The following is a 13,473-nucleotide window of genomic DNA, read 5'->3' on the forward strand; positions in this document are numbered from 1 at the left end:
TGGACACAATATTCCAGATGTGGTCTCACCAGGGTGGAGTAGAGGGAATTTGGAATTTCTTGGAATTTGGGTTTTTGGGGGGGCCGTTAGTGGGGAGAGGAGTTCCCCGGGTCCTGCCCGCCTTGCTCAGCCTTTCCACGAAGTACAGCCGGGCTGCGCCAGCCGGACGGGTTGGCACACAGCTCTGCTGTGGCTTTTGTTCCTCTGTGTGCCTGAGCAGATGTAAAGCATTGTTTTGGTAGTGAATAAGTACAAATCAGAGCTATTCGTGCCTCTGGTCTGACTTGGCGGTTCCTGAGCAGCCTGCTCTGCAGGGAAATGGGGCTGTGCGGTGTGTCCCTGTGTCCTCAGCTCAGCTTTGAATCCCTCCCCTCACACCCAGGGCAGCGCCTGTCTCGGGCTCTGGTGTGGCTGGGACCGCCGCCCGGGTTGTTGCCCCTCTGTGGGGTGCAGGGCTTTGGCAGGGGGTGTTTGTGGTTGAGTGACAGCCAGCCCAGGCCCCTGCCTGTGGTCCAGAGTGACAGCCAGCGGCTATTGGTGACGGTGACAGGTGGGTGTTTGAGTGTCACCGCTGCAGTCAGGAGCTGCAGCAAAGCAGCTGCTGGGGGCTCCGGCTGGGCCAACCACAGCCAAAGGCAGCTGGTGGCAGCCGTGCTCTGTCCCCTGTGGGATACCAGGCTGGGGACAGTGCTGGGTGAGGGTGACAAGGACCCCCCCACCGTGCAACACTGAACCTCTCTCTCCCCTGCTGTCCCCAGGCCTGGAGTCCCTGCGCGACAGCGCCCACTCCACCCCGGTGCGCTCGGCCTCCCATGGCGACGCCTTCGCGGGCCCCGGCCGGAGCGGCCGCGCCGAGAGCAGCGAGCGGGTGGCCGTCATCGCCGATGAGAACTACAGCCCGGCGGACAGCGTGCTGCCCACCCCGGTGGCCGAGCACAGCCTGGAGCTGATGCTGCTCTCGCGGCAGGCGAATGGGGCCCCGTGCAGCATCGAGGAGGAGAAGGAGTCGGAGGCCGGCACGCCTGCGGCCGAGGCGGAGGAGGCGGGCGAGCTGCGGGCCCTGTGCCCCGGCGCCGGCGGCCTGGGGGCGGCACAGGCCGAACAGGTGAATAAGTTTGTTTTAAGTGTCCTCCGTTTGCTCCTTGTGACAGTTGGACTCCTCTTTGTTTTGCTCCTCCTCCTGATCGTCCTTACCGAGTCCGACCTTGACACTGCCTTTTTCCGTGATATCCGCCAGACCCCCGAGTTCGAGCAGTTCCATTACCAATACTTTTGTCCCCTCAGGCGATGGTTTGCCTGCAAAGTCCGCGCCGTGGTAAGCCTGCTCATTGACACCTGAAGGCAGGAGCCGCCATGTAACTAAGCTGGGGGCCCGGGGAGAGACCTGCCATCGTCCCCCGGGTGCGGGACCCGCCGGGGAACCCGCGTTAATCCTCCTTTCCCGACCCAGGAGGCGGCTGTCCGGGAGGAAGAGGAGGGTGTGCGCAGCCCCCGGGGCCTCCTCCTCCCCCCTGCTCCCACCCCTGGAGCACAACACCCGACCGTTTCCATCCTACAGCCACGCATGTGGCTTCGGAAGCACCGAGCAAAGAGAGGGATTTATTTTACTGTTCCCACCCATCGTTGTAGGAGCATCGGCTGGGAGGCTCGTGATGCTGTTTTATGCAGGAGCTTTAGCAATGGTGCTACTGAGTATTGATTTAAACACTCGTGTACTCTTCTGTTACCAACTCCACCACTGTGCACACCACCACCTTCCAGTACCGCTTTGCAGAATCCCCTCCCTGCCGACTGGAGTCTCCTCCGTGCGGTGTGACGCTAACGGGACCCCGGGTCACCCCGCTCCTGGGAGGACGAGCCGGCTCCCCGGGCACTGAGCCCTCAACCCGCGCTGCAGACCCGGCCTCTTGCCACTTTTTTTAAGCCTTGAAGCCGAGGCGCTGCCAAAGGCAGGGAGACGGCTCGCCCGGCACGCTCGGCACAGCCTGGGCACGCAGCTGGCAGTGACCGCGTTGGGTTTATCAGCCAGACCTTTACCCTCCGAAAGTTGTACCTGTTTTGTAAAAAAAAAAAAAAAAAAAAAAAGAAAAAGAAAAAAAAAGAGAGAGAGACTGTTTCAACGTCTATATTTTAACAACAAAATGCTATTTTGTTATTGAATCTAATCAAGTCTTTTTTTACATTATGGATTGGGTGACCGTGGTGCGCTGTACTGAGCAGTTCACGTTGAGCAAACGGTTTAAGTGTAAACGCTTTTGTAGCCTGGAAGCCTAACACCAGATTAACGCATCGCTAGTTTTGAAACGGAGAAAGAAGCTATAATTTTGTGACTTTTCTGAAGATAAAAAGGACAGAACTACAGGAGTGGAGGTGACACCGAACAAGCCAATGGACAACCATTAGACCCATCTGTTCTGAAGCAAAAATCAATAAAACCAACTCATCGTACTTGTGACATGATCACGGGACCTTTAGTTACCTGGGAAGCAGCAGTTTATTCACACAGGGAGCAATAAAAGCCAGTTCTGTTAAATTTTTGATTGAGAAGTTGGACATATCAAAAAAGGTAAAAAAAAGGTGAGCAAATTTTATTTCAATCTCAGGGAGAGATTTTCTGTAAGCTGGGGCCATAACTGCAGTTCTAAAAAGCCGGATTTCCATGTTCTTGTCTCTGAGCACCCCCCATCCATCGTGCACACGCGGGCCCTGAGCCCAGTGCCGTTGGTCCGTCCAGCACACAAGCCGCCCAGACTCGGCTGGGTTGTCACTGCAATAATGAGGCCCCGTGTCACCGCAGTGTGTGGGGGACACGGCCCGAAGCCGCCGCGGTGCTGGTTCCAGGGGCTCGGCAGGAGCCGCGGCTGCCAGGAGCGAGGAAGGGACTTGTATCCGCTCTCCTGTTTTATGCAACATGGCAAAATTCTATCTTAGCGTAGTGTTCCTACCTCAGCCCGCAGCTCCGGTGCCCACACCGCTGTGTCCTGTCGTGACCCCGCGCCAGCGTCCCGCCCAACGCAGCCCCAACAGCCCTTAGTCCAGACTAGCGCTAATGCCAGCCCTAGTTTACCGCTGCAGTTTGTCACCCAGCATTTTACTGCAAAACCACGAGAACTGGTGATTTTTTTCATTGTGTTTTTCCTGTATGTTCCATATTATGTCTTGTGTTTTGCTACCTGTTAGTTTGACCCGTCTTATATTAAAATGTTGTTTCCTTAGGTTCTTATATCAGAAAAAAAAGAACTCATAATAGCATACTGCATCTTGAAGCAGTAGATGGTAAAGTACCTGAAAATGTGAATTTCTTAGTTTTCATTTAAAAAAAAAAAAAATCTAGAAATTAACCTTTCATGTGCCAAATACTGTAAGTTACATTTTTTCCTTCAAAATGTACCTTTTTTCTACATATTCAATATCTTAGTTAGCATAAAATCATTGGTGCCATGAAAAATATTTTTAAATTTAAATAAATATTTAAATATCATGAAAGCCAGAGTTGGTGTGAGATTTCTTGTCTGTGGTGTCAGTACCAATTTTTCACATGCATCAGACACTGGATTTCAGGGATGTTTTGCTGTGGCAGTGGGTGCTGAGCTCCGAAGGGACAGGAACCCCCTGTGCCAGGGAAGATGAGGGCTCCACATTCCCTTGTGAAAATCACCAAGAAGCACCTCAGACATGAGGCAAGTATCCTGCTGATCCAGCCTTTTTTTTGAAAAGTTACTTTGGTATTGGGAAAAATCTCTATTTGGGTACAAACTGACGTCGTATCAGGATTAACAGTTCATTTTAAGTGAAGAAGAGAAAGCTGAAGGTAGTTTAGAAGATTTATTTTAAAGCTTTCAAAATACATTTTCATCCTGAGAAAACATGCTCAGCTTAGGAACAGCTCAATATGGACTAAACAAATTTCATACAAAAAAAAAAAACTAAAAAAAAAAAAATCCAAGCCCCTTTTTTTTATTCTTTGAAGACATGAAGGCGGCCGCTGGAGTTGCCGCCCACCAGGATGTTCCTGGTGGGATGCAGGACGTTGATGGAGCAGACGGAGCCCAGGCAGTCGGGGTTGCAGAAGGAGTGCAGCAGCGCCCCGGTGTCGCGGAAGAGCTGGACCTGCCGCGGCCGCGCCATGCTGCCCACCGCGAAGCACCGCTCCTGCTTGGGGTCCCACACCGCGCGGAACCGTGTCAGCCAGCGGCCCGTGTTGCAGTTGTGGCTGCAGAGAACAAATGGCGAGAGACAAAGAGAGAAATATTTCTCTTACCAAATCCAGTATGTTTTAAGTATCGTCATTTAGGGCCTATTCGCCTAAACCCTCTTCCTCGCCTTCTAAACGATCAGCACACGCAGACATGGGACAGAGTGTATTGTGACGTGATTATCTGTCAGAGCAGTAATGCTTCGTAGTTGCATGTTTTAGTAAAGATAGGTCAAACGTGCATCAAGCCTTTCGATGAATTGCAAACTACAGATTTTCAAGCCAGTCCCTCCTCATGTCGCTCTAGCTCCTTCACAAACCACCCCAACCAGGATTTGCCCTTCTGGAGCAGAAATGTGTTTTACAAGACTCTGCCCCAAAAAATGTGCTTTACTGTTAAGAAGTAACCTTTGATAGTTAAAATTGCATGAAATAAAAACATTCTGAAACAAAACACACTTCAAAAGTCACAAGACAGGGAAGACACTACAGCTTCTCCCCAGGAAGGGGAGTCACCATCCCTGGAGGGGTTGAACAGACACAGAGGTGAGGTTCTCAGGGACATGGGATAGTGCCAGGGTGGGGGAATGATCAGACTCAATGATCTTAAAGATCTTTTCCAGCCACGACAACTCTGTAACTCTACAATAAAGCTGGCCATGCCCAGCGCTCCTGTATGAGCCGAGGCCACCGTGGGGACCCATGGGGACAAGGGCAGGTCCTGGGCTCAGGGGACACTCAGCAGCTCTGATCCCGCAGCAGGACCAGAGCACATGTCCCCACGCTGTGTCCACTCACCTGACGGTGCTGAGAGCTGCGAGTGTCGAGGACAGAGAGCTGGTGTCATAGACCCTGCAACACAGAGCGAGGCGTCAATAAACCGCACACGTTGAACACGGCAGCGCCGTCCTCACAAAGCACAGCCCAGCACACCCAGAGCACACGCGGCTCTGGGTGGGAACAAACAGCACAGCGCCAGCCGGCTCATATACAAGCACTGACCCTCCAACTGCAATTACCACATTTGCTGCTTTAACTGGATTTGCTTCCAGCTAGGACTGAAGATCAGCCTTCCCAAAAGCTGCTCTAGGAAGAGCACAGGAATGGCTGAATATCACATTGTTAAGTACCCGCAGCTACAAAGAAATTCAGTTTCTAAGCATTTTGTATCTGTATTCATGAGCTTTTGGTTGTTTTTTTTGTTGTTGATTTGTTTCTTTATTTTTAAAGACTAACAGCACCTATATATTTTACTGCTCACTGTTAAATATTCTTCAGGAAAATGAGAATTAGGAAAAAAAAAATCCCGCAATATTAAAAACGCACATTCGAGAAGTAAAACTATCACTTTTTAAAAAAGTGATAAAGACAGAAAGCTCTCAATAATGGGCAATGCAGATAGGAAATAATAATAAAATACTGATTGACATTTTCTATACAGATTATTCCTTCCCACATGTCTTACCTGAGCTTATCATCTGCACACACGGTCACGACTCTGCTCCCAGTCACAGGTGAGAAATAGGCGGAAGCGACACTTTTGGTGTGTCCTTTCAGAGAGCTCACTGGCTTGTTCCCCTTGGACTTCAGGTACCGGACGTCATAAATACAAACATCCCTGCAACACACCCACAGAACACTCTACAGTGCGACAGTTCAGTAACTACTGTTATTCTCCATTTACCACAGAACGCTCGAGACACGGCAGGTTCTATGTGAGCTGCATTTAGAACTTCCCGTCTGCAGCGCATGTTCACTCAAACGGCCAGTGGCTCGAAGGATTTTGAGCACCAAACCCGCCCCAAACGGACAGCTTGGTAAAACCCCTCTACACTGTCATCTGCCAAAAGCCAGGGCCTCATAACACCATTTGTACTGTTACCGAAAGGTGACGGAAAGTGCAAAGTGTATAGCGTTTAAATCCTGCTAAGAACTAACAACTTGTTTTCTATAAAAATGAAGCAAGCTTTGACTGCACACAGAGGTGGATGAACCCTCTGCCTCCTCGCCAGCCGCTCCTGCCCCCCAAACCTGCCCTTAGAGCCGACTGAAAATCCACAGATTAACAGGTACATACACTGAGCCAGCAGCCATAAAATACTGTTTGTTCACTGGGTGAACATGGACCGTCCTCGTTCTTTTGAAGCCGATGTCTGCAGAAAGCTGTGGAGACACTCGTGGGGTCCGTATGTCCACAACAGCCACATCGCCAGCCCAGTGTCCTATGACTGCCGTGGACCCATTATCGTCCAAGAAGTCGAAGGAGGAGAAATTATCATCCTCGCTTCTGCAGATCTGAGCACAGAAAGGGTCAAATGTAACCAAAAACATTCGACAAAATACACAGACTTGTTTGTAATACCCCGAACACTCTACGGGCTGTAGATTTCATGCTTTCCCTTTTTAATATACTAAAAATCCTCAGGACTACCTGATAAAAACTACCTAATTCAATGAGAATGCATCTGTCAAAACCGCGCAAACACACCAAGTGCCATAGAGCTCACCAGGAGACATCCCAGCACTTCGCTCACTTGAAGCCTGAGAAAAGCAAAGCCAGCCTGCGCTTTATGTCTGTTTACGATGTTTATTTAGGTGGGCTTTTTGGTAAAATTTAGTTTTTAAATAGCTCTCGTTTGTCACAGTTAATAGCTAATGCCTCTGAGAAGAGGCACATATTGCTTAAGTATGGAGATATGAAATTAATAAATAATTTCAACTGCCTCTGCATGAAGGAAATTGGGAGTATCCAAGCTGTTCTGTTTTACCAAATAGGAAGGATCTCCGTATTTTTAGGACGTTAATTAAAGATTCACGCATATGTCCCTGTAGAAATGGAAACTTGAACTTCCTTGTTAACAGCACAGCCAGTAAATAAGGAGCCCGAGGGCTCCCAGAGCACTCACCTCATCAAAGACGGCCCTGGTGACGTCCCCGCAGCGCAGGGTGTCATAGCTCAGGGACAGCAGGTGCGCGGGGTGCCAGGGGGAGAAGTGCATGCAGCTCACTATGGAGCTGTGCGGGACGAACACGCACGCGCCCGCGGACTCGCCGTCCTGAAAAACAAGAGTCAGTGTACGCCAGTGCTAATCACTGCCGTTATGTCTGTTAATTACTGCAGCTTTCAAAGTCTGGTCTCAGAAGAGCACTACAGGTTTACTCTCTGTTTCAGAATTCTGTTTCCTAATTAGCTGCAAGTTCCCGCTGCGATTTCTGTGCAGTCATTACAGTCACCAATACTGCGTCTGGACATCGATCTCTGGCTCCTTGTTCCTGGTCTCTCAGCTGCCACAGCTGACACTTTGCTGCAGACCGAATGCACACGTATGCATCAAAATACGTACATACTGCTTTACATAGAACTTGAGCTAAATGTAAAGCACAATCTCGTATATCCTCTAATTCTGGCATCATTCAAGCTCTGATATTTAAAAAGAACCTGAATGGATCATTTTGGAACAAGCCCCAGTTCATTCCACAAAGGCTACTCAGCTCCCAAACTTGGTCAAGTCCAACATGCTTCAGGAAAATAAAAAAGGGAGAGCAAAAGAGAAAAGAGCAGCTTTAACAGTTCTGAGCTGCAGCTGAAATGTGTTTGCCAGGTCACACAGAGCCTGTGGCACTGAGACCGCAGCTCCTCATCACCAGGTCACACTCTTTGCAGGCAGAGCAGTTTAAACTTCTTTATAATTGAATAAGAGTCTCAGAGCTGAATTTAGTTGATCACTTTGCTGAAGCTGTCAAAGCAGAAATGAGTCGAGAGAAGCTCAAGAGGTTAATGGCACTGCGAAAAATGAGAAGAAAATCTGCATGTGCGTGAACTTCAAGCAGCTGGTTTGGGTGACGCGGGTAAAGCGGAGGACGGTGACAAAGGTGGAAGTCAAGGGCATGAAGGATTCTTGCTGTAGGAGTAATTAAGGCGTTTCAGAAACTATGTTGAGACTGTCTGCAGAGCTCTCCAAGGTTTTCAAAGCACCACATGCTGAGCTATTTTTCAGAGACAATGTAGGTAAGTGCGTGCCAGCAGATATTGGCATCACAATTTTATCTCTACCGTCTGGAAAACCAGTGACTCACTGCAGCTACCCCACATTTATACAAACAAAAAGCCAAATCCTTGAGCATCCATTTCCCCTCAGTCTCCAAAGCTGGGTTGTGGTGTTCCTGCAAGGGCACCGGAATTAGATCCTGAACCTCTCAACAGTTAATTGCAATTTTAACTCTCACTGAGAGCCATATTTCAGCTACTGATCCATTTTCTTCTGCTCCTCCCCAAAAATCACCAGTGCAACCTTTCCTCTCATTAATCCTGGGCTTGCCAAGAACCAGCCAGACCTTATGAGCAACTCTGGTGAGCCTGTTTCACAGACACCCTGGTGTTATCCCTAAAAACTGGGAAAGTACAAAATACCACCATGACCGTAAAAAAGGGACGCTGTGCCCATCCCGCCCCGACAGCCCCGCTGGGTGACTGTGCCTGACGACTCACCACGTTCCAGAGGCCAACCTGCCCCGACTTGTCTCCAGCTGCCACGAGGATGATGCTCTGGGAAGGGTGGATGGCCATGGAGCACACTCGGTACTTCACCACCTTCCTGATGTTCTCCTCGCTCAGGACCATGCTGCTCAGGCTGTCCTGGTACCTGCACAATGCCGTGAACACGTCAGCCGTTCGAGGAGAACCAGACAACACCTGGTTTTCAGCTGCTGCCTTCAGATTACCTTTTCATGTCACATGTGAGCTTTTCCGTACCATTAGCTTTCATCTAGGGATAGAAAGGGAACATTTATCAGAATTAGATTACTTATAACTCACATTATCCAAAAATCATTAATTGTGGCTAGTAGTACCTCACTTATCCTCATCCACGTGGCCAATAGCTCCTGTGTCAGTCTGCTGCTCTCCTGATCCTCTGGCACCATTGGCACAGGGCCGGCTGGAACGCGCGGCTGCAACGACATGAGCAATTTTTGTAACTCAAATCAAACAAAACTACAAACAGTTGCTTTCCACACACCATATATTCTGAGAACATATATATGATAATATAAGAAATAAACATAACAAGAGTTTGCACCAAATCTTATTAAAAAGATAAACAGAACTTTACTAAGCACAATCGTGAAGACAAACAGCTACCCCGTGTTTATCCTCTCCTTTCTGACACTCCTGCAAGGTTGATCTTCCAGAACTGTATTACAGAGATTTAGCTTTATTCTACAGAACCAATGAAGATTTAAATTCTCACCTCTCAGTGCCACAGAATTTTTACTTGTTACTACATAATGACTTCAAAAAGGTAGCAAATATTTCTAAGGAAAATATACTAGATCAAAAGTTGCACTGAAATAACATTAAAGCAAAGTAATAAAACTTCAAATGTAAAGCTGCTGAAATCTCCGGGCTGTTGAAAAATGCGTAACATTTTACCTCAGGACCCTTCTGACCATTCGAACTGGCATTATTTCATCAACCCAAGTCACAGAATATTGGCAAACCTTCAGGGAGGACACGGGAAGATGCTCGGGGTGAAGGAATCTCCCTTTGATCTTTGCCACTGGGCAAAGCACCTTCCGCTGCCTCTCCAGGTTTTTACGATAAGCTCAGCACTGACAACCGTTATCAGTGAACGTCACCAGTGCCGTTTTTCTGCAGCTGCTGTTCACACCCCGTCTCATCACCCCCAGCTCTGTCCCTCTTACCAATTCCTCTTCCTCGGGCTCCGGCACCGGGATTCCCGACGGCTCCACTCTCTGCAGCCGCATGGATCTCCGCCGCACCGGCTCGTCTTCTGCCTTCTTAGGCTTTGCTCTGGAACAGAACATTCCAAATCTGCAGGGACAGCTCGATCACACAGTCCCCTGTGACAAGCACAGACCACAGAGCAGGGTCAGACGTGCAGCTCTGACCCCCTGGCCCAAGTCCCAGCCTGACCAGTTCCCATTCACGTCAGGAGGGCTCTGACTACTTTTTCCTTATCAACACACAACAAAAGCACACTTTGCAATGCATCTGTATGTAATGCATTTTTGTTTTGCTTGTAATTCATCCCACCACTGTGGCCTCTCTGCCCAGCCCTCCTTACCCATGATCCATCTCCACTCACTGATCTAGCCGCCTTCTTCCCTCATGTACCTTATTCTTTAGTTGCACTCAAGCTCATTTTCCTGCTGTGCCTGGCATGGCTTTGGCACTGCCGAATGTGTTTTCTCCCACACCAACTAGTTACCCCATCCCAGTTCCCCCTCTCTTCCTTTCCCATGCCTTTTCCCATAATTTGTTTTCATCATTCAACACTTCTTTCTTTAGCCATCACACAAAAATATGACCAGAAAAAAAGAAACACGCTTTCTATATTTTAATTAAAATATCACAAAAAGAGCAAATTCTGTCTTTTGACACAAAGAATATTCATACTGTCATGGGCAGAACAGAGGCACCAGCTAGAGGAGCTGCCTGTCCGTGAATTCATACAGCTGGAAATACTCAGTTATTCACATTTAGCTTTACAGGGAAACTCCTCACTACCTGTCCCTGGTCACAGTGTCAGGTGTGTGCAGACGAGAGTGCTGACACACCTAATGCGCCACGGAAGAACAGAGACACAAGTCTCATACGTAGTTATTTTACCTTTTGGTGACATGAGGTTGTTTTCTAGATGCAATCTGGTAAAGTCTTGCAGCTGACTTAAAGAGAGAAAAAAAAGATTAAAACTACATAACAAGCAAAAATATTAGCGTCTGTAAAACACAACTATCTAAAGGCTACAAGGAACTATATTGCAATTATTTATAATGATAATAAAAAGGGATTTTTAAGCGTTGAGCTGTGCTGTGTCTGCTTCGCGTCCCTGTACCAGCAGGAATTCCGCAATTCCCGCCCTGAGGGAAGCTGGCAGGAGCTGTTTTCCCTGGAGCTGCACAGGCCCTGCAGGTCAGCGAGCCAGGAGCCGCTGCCGGGGAACGGATAAAGCATGGATTGAAAAATCATGACATGCAAGAGTGAAGCAGTGCAGAAAGAAGGGCAAAGATCTGGATCTACTCATGCGATAGCATCTGAATTCCCACTCTCTCGACTCTCTAGACCACGTCTCCAACACAAGAAGACGATGACGTTCTTCTGTCCCCAGACCTGGCACGAAACATCGTACGAGTGGAGGCTGCAACAGCTTCCCTTCTTTGCCAAAAGCTCCCTGGCAGCACAAAACCCCCGTTTTTATCCAGTCAGGGCAGTCCTGGCATCCCAGGACACTCTCGTGGCTTTCCTCAAACACCTGTCACCGTTAGGGAAGGGTTTCACAGCCACGGATGACAGAACAATTATCACAACACTTGGAGAAAGCACATGTGGGGCTACTCAGAATCTATACAAACCTCGTGCAGCTTTAAAGCTGCAAAAAATTTTGCGTTTTCTGTAATGTTCTTTAGTCTCTTCCTTTCATAAGCCGATAACTGTGAGTATCCATCCTACAGAAAGAAAAGCCAATTACTCTTCACCGTACAGTTACACGGCAGGCGAGACATGTCCCCAGCTTCTGGGAAGTCTCTCAATTGACTGTCTAAATTACTTAAAAGTGGTTCAATATATTTGTAAAGAAACAGGCCCCATATAAACCAGGATGACCCCCATCAGTACCAAAACTTGTCCATACAGGTACCAACCTAGATAAGGTTACCTGCCTTACTCCCAGCATTAACTCTACAAAATGGGTCTGTTCATCAAAATCTTGCTAGATCAAAACCAAAACTGAGGTGAATCAATAAACAACTTAAAACTTCAACAATACAGTAAATATTGCACATAAACGGAATACAGTTTTAGAGCATTTTTGTCTTTTACAGAGAAGGTGGACTTGACAAGTTGAAATGACGATTTAAATATAAACGGACACTGACAAAACTTTCATATCTTATGGCTGTGTCCATCTGTAAAAGCGCCTGGAAGCTGGTTATTGGCGGCATGAAAACACTGGTGTGTTTGCTACGGGGTTTTACGTGCTCTGATAGAAAGAGTGTTTCCTTCACCCCTTAGACATTCTGAAAGGGTAAAACAAGGCTTTATACCGATAGTCGGAGAGATTAAAAAGAAAAACAACATAAAAAGAAGTACTTTCAAACCTTACAAATATAATAAATGTGTGTCCTGAGAACCGCAGACCCACCGTCCTCCCCGTCCCGCAGCCAGGAGCAAACAGTTCCCGCGGCCACTCACCCGCGCAGCGTCCCCCGCGTCGCTCCCGTCGCTGTCCCCATCCCCGTCCGAGCCGCTGTCCGCCGGGGATCCCGGGCCGCTTTCCGGGGGTCGCTCCAGGCGGAGCCGCTTCCCGCCCGTTCCGCCTCCGCTCAGCAGCCGCTTCTGCGGGAGCCGCCGGCCCGCGCGCAGCGGCGTCAGCAGCACGCGCAGCTCCGGCTCCGCGCGGCGCCCGGCCCGGCCCGGGCTGCGGGGGAGCGCGGCGGCGCCGGGCGGGGTGGACTCCTGGGGGGAACGGGATCGGTGGGATCCCAGCGCGGGACGGGCCCGCAGGCCCCGCACCTCGCCGGACACCCGCCTTCCCGCCCCAGTCCCGGCCGCCCGCTCCTTCCCCGCGCAGCCCCAGCTCCCCGGCGCCTCATCCCCGCGCAGCCCCAGCTCCCCGGCCCCTCATCCCCGCGCAGCCCCAGCTCCCCGGCGCCTCATCCCCGCGCAGCCCCAGCCGCCCCCCGCACGGAGCCGCTCCCAGCCCCGGGCCCTTCGCCCGCCAGCCCTCCCCGGACCTGCAGCCGCTGCTGGCTGAGCGGTGAGGGCTGCTCGGGCAGCTCGGGCTCCGGCTCCAGCGTGGCGGGCTGCGGCTCCGGCAGCGCCATGGCGGGCGGGGGCGGAGCGGCCGCTTCCCGCTCCCGCGCAGGGCGGCCCGCCGGCTCCCGCCCACGGCGCCTTCCCGCCAGGGCCGCGCTGCTGCCCACAGACGCCCGAGGGCTCGCAGGAGCCGCAGGGCTGCCCTGCGAGGGATCAAAGTCACGATCAAAAATGACCCGAGGATGGAGCAGGACCACTATGGGGACAAGCTCAGCTGGAGGTGTTTGGCCTGGAGAAGAGAAGCTCCAGGGAGACCTTAAAAGGGGCCAACAAGAAAGATGGAGACAGACTTTTGGGCAGGGCCTGATAGGGGTGGTGGTTTTAAACTAAAGGAGTGAGATTCAGGCCAGACATGAGAGTGGTGAGAGCCTGGCCCAGGTTGCCCAGAGAGGTGGTGGGTGCCTATCAAGGTTTGATTGCAGGGTGACAATAAACCATGGCA

At 50.2% G+C, this 13,473-nt stretch overlaps 2 protein-coding genes across 4 annotated transcripts in view; one reads left to right on the top strand and one right to left on the bottom strand.

Annotated features, from left to right (window-relative positions):
* FRMD5 (FERM domain containing 5) overlaps positions 1-3,434 on the top strand; it is a gene marked incomplete at its 5' end in the record, with an annotated part of 89,503 nt that extends 86,069 nt beyond the window's left edge. For all 3 annotated transcript variants that reach the window (XM_082061235.1, XM_082061236.1, XM_082061237.1), the window contains one exon: positions 759-3,434. In XM_082061235.1, the coding sequence (XP_081917361.1) occupies positions 759-1,339 (581 nt within the window). In that variant the 3' untranslated portion in view covers positions 1,340-3,434. The remainder of the gene's footprint in view (positions 1-758) is intronic.
* A 376-nt stretch (positions 3,435-3,810) lies between these two features.
* Positions 3,811-13,076, bottom strand: WDR76 (WD repeat domain 76). Its single transcript, XM_082060683.1, has 13 exons — positions 12,950-13,076; positions 12,408-12,671; positions 11,570-11,662; positions 10,827-10,882; positions 9,899-10,007; positions 9,047-9,145; positions 8,918-8,961; positions 8,685-8,838; positions 7,102-7,251; positions 6,273-6,490; positions 5,661-5,813; positions 4,994-5,047; positions 3,811-4,213 (listed from the first exon to the last, which is right to left on the bottom strand). The coding sequence occupies exons 1-13, from the start codon at positions 13,037-13,039 to the stop codon at positions 3,958-3,960; spliced, it is 1,740 nt and encodes a 579-aa protein (XP_081916809.1). The 5' UTR covers positions 13,040-13,076; the 3' UTR covers positions 3,811-3,957.
* Positions 13,077-13,473: the final 397 nt, after the last annotated feature.

This window comes from Streptopelia decaocto (genome assembly GCF_964273445.1).
Source record: "Streptopelia decaocto genome assembly, chromosome: 9".
NCBI lineage: Eukaryota > Metazoa > Chordata > Aves > Columbiformes > Columbidae > Streptopelia > Streptopelia decaocto.

Coding starts and splice junctions, on each gene's coding strand:
- WDR76 (XM_082060683.1), bottom strand. CDS start 13,039: ATGGCGCTGCCGGAGCCGCAGCCCGCCACGCTGGAGCCGGAGCCCGAG. Junction 10,883..11,569: donor CAGCTTTAAAGCTGCACGAG/GTTTGTATAGAT, acceptor TCTCTCTTTAAG/TCAGCTGCAAGACTTTACCA. Junction 9,146..9,898: donor AGCCCGAGGAAGAGGAATTG/GTAAGAGGGACA, acceptor ATGTCGTTGCAG/CCGCGCGTTCCAGCCGGCCC.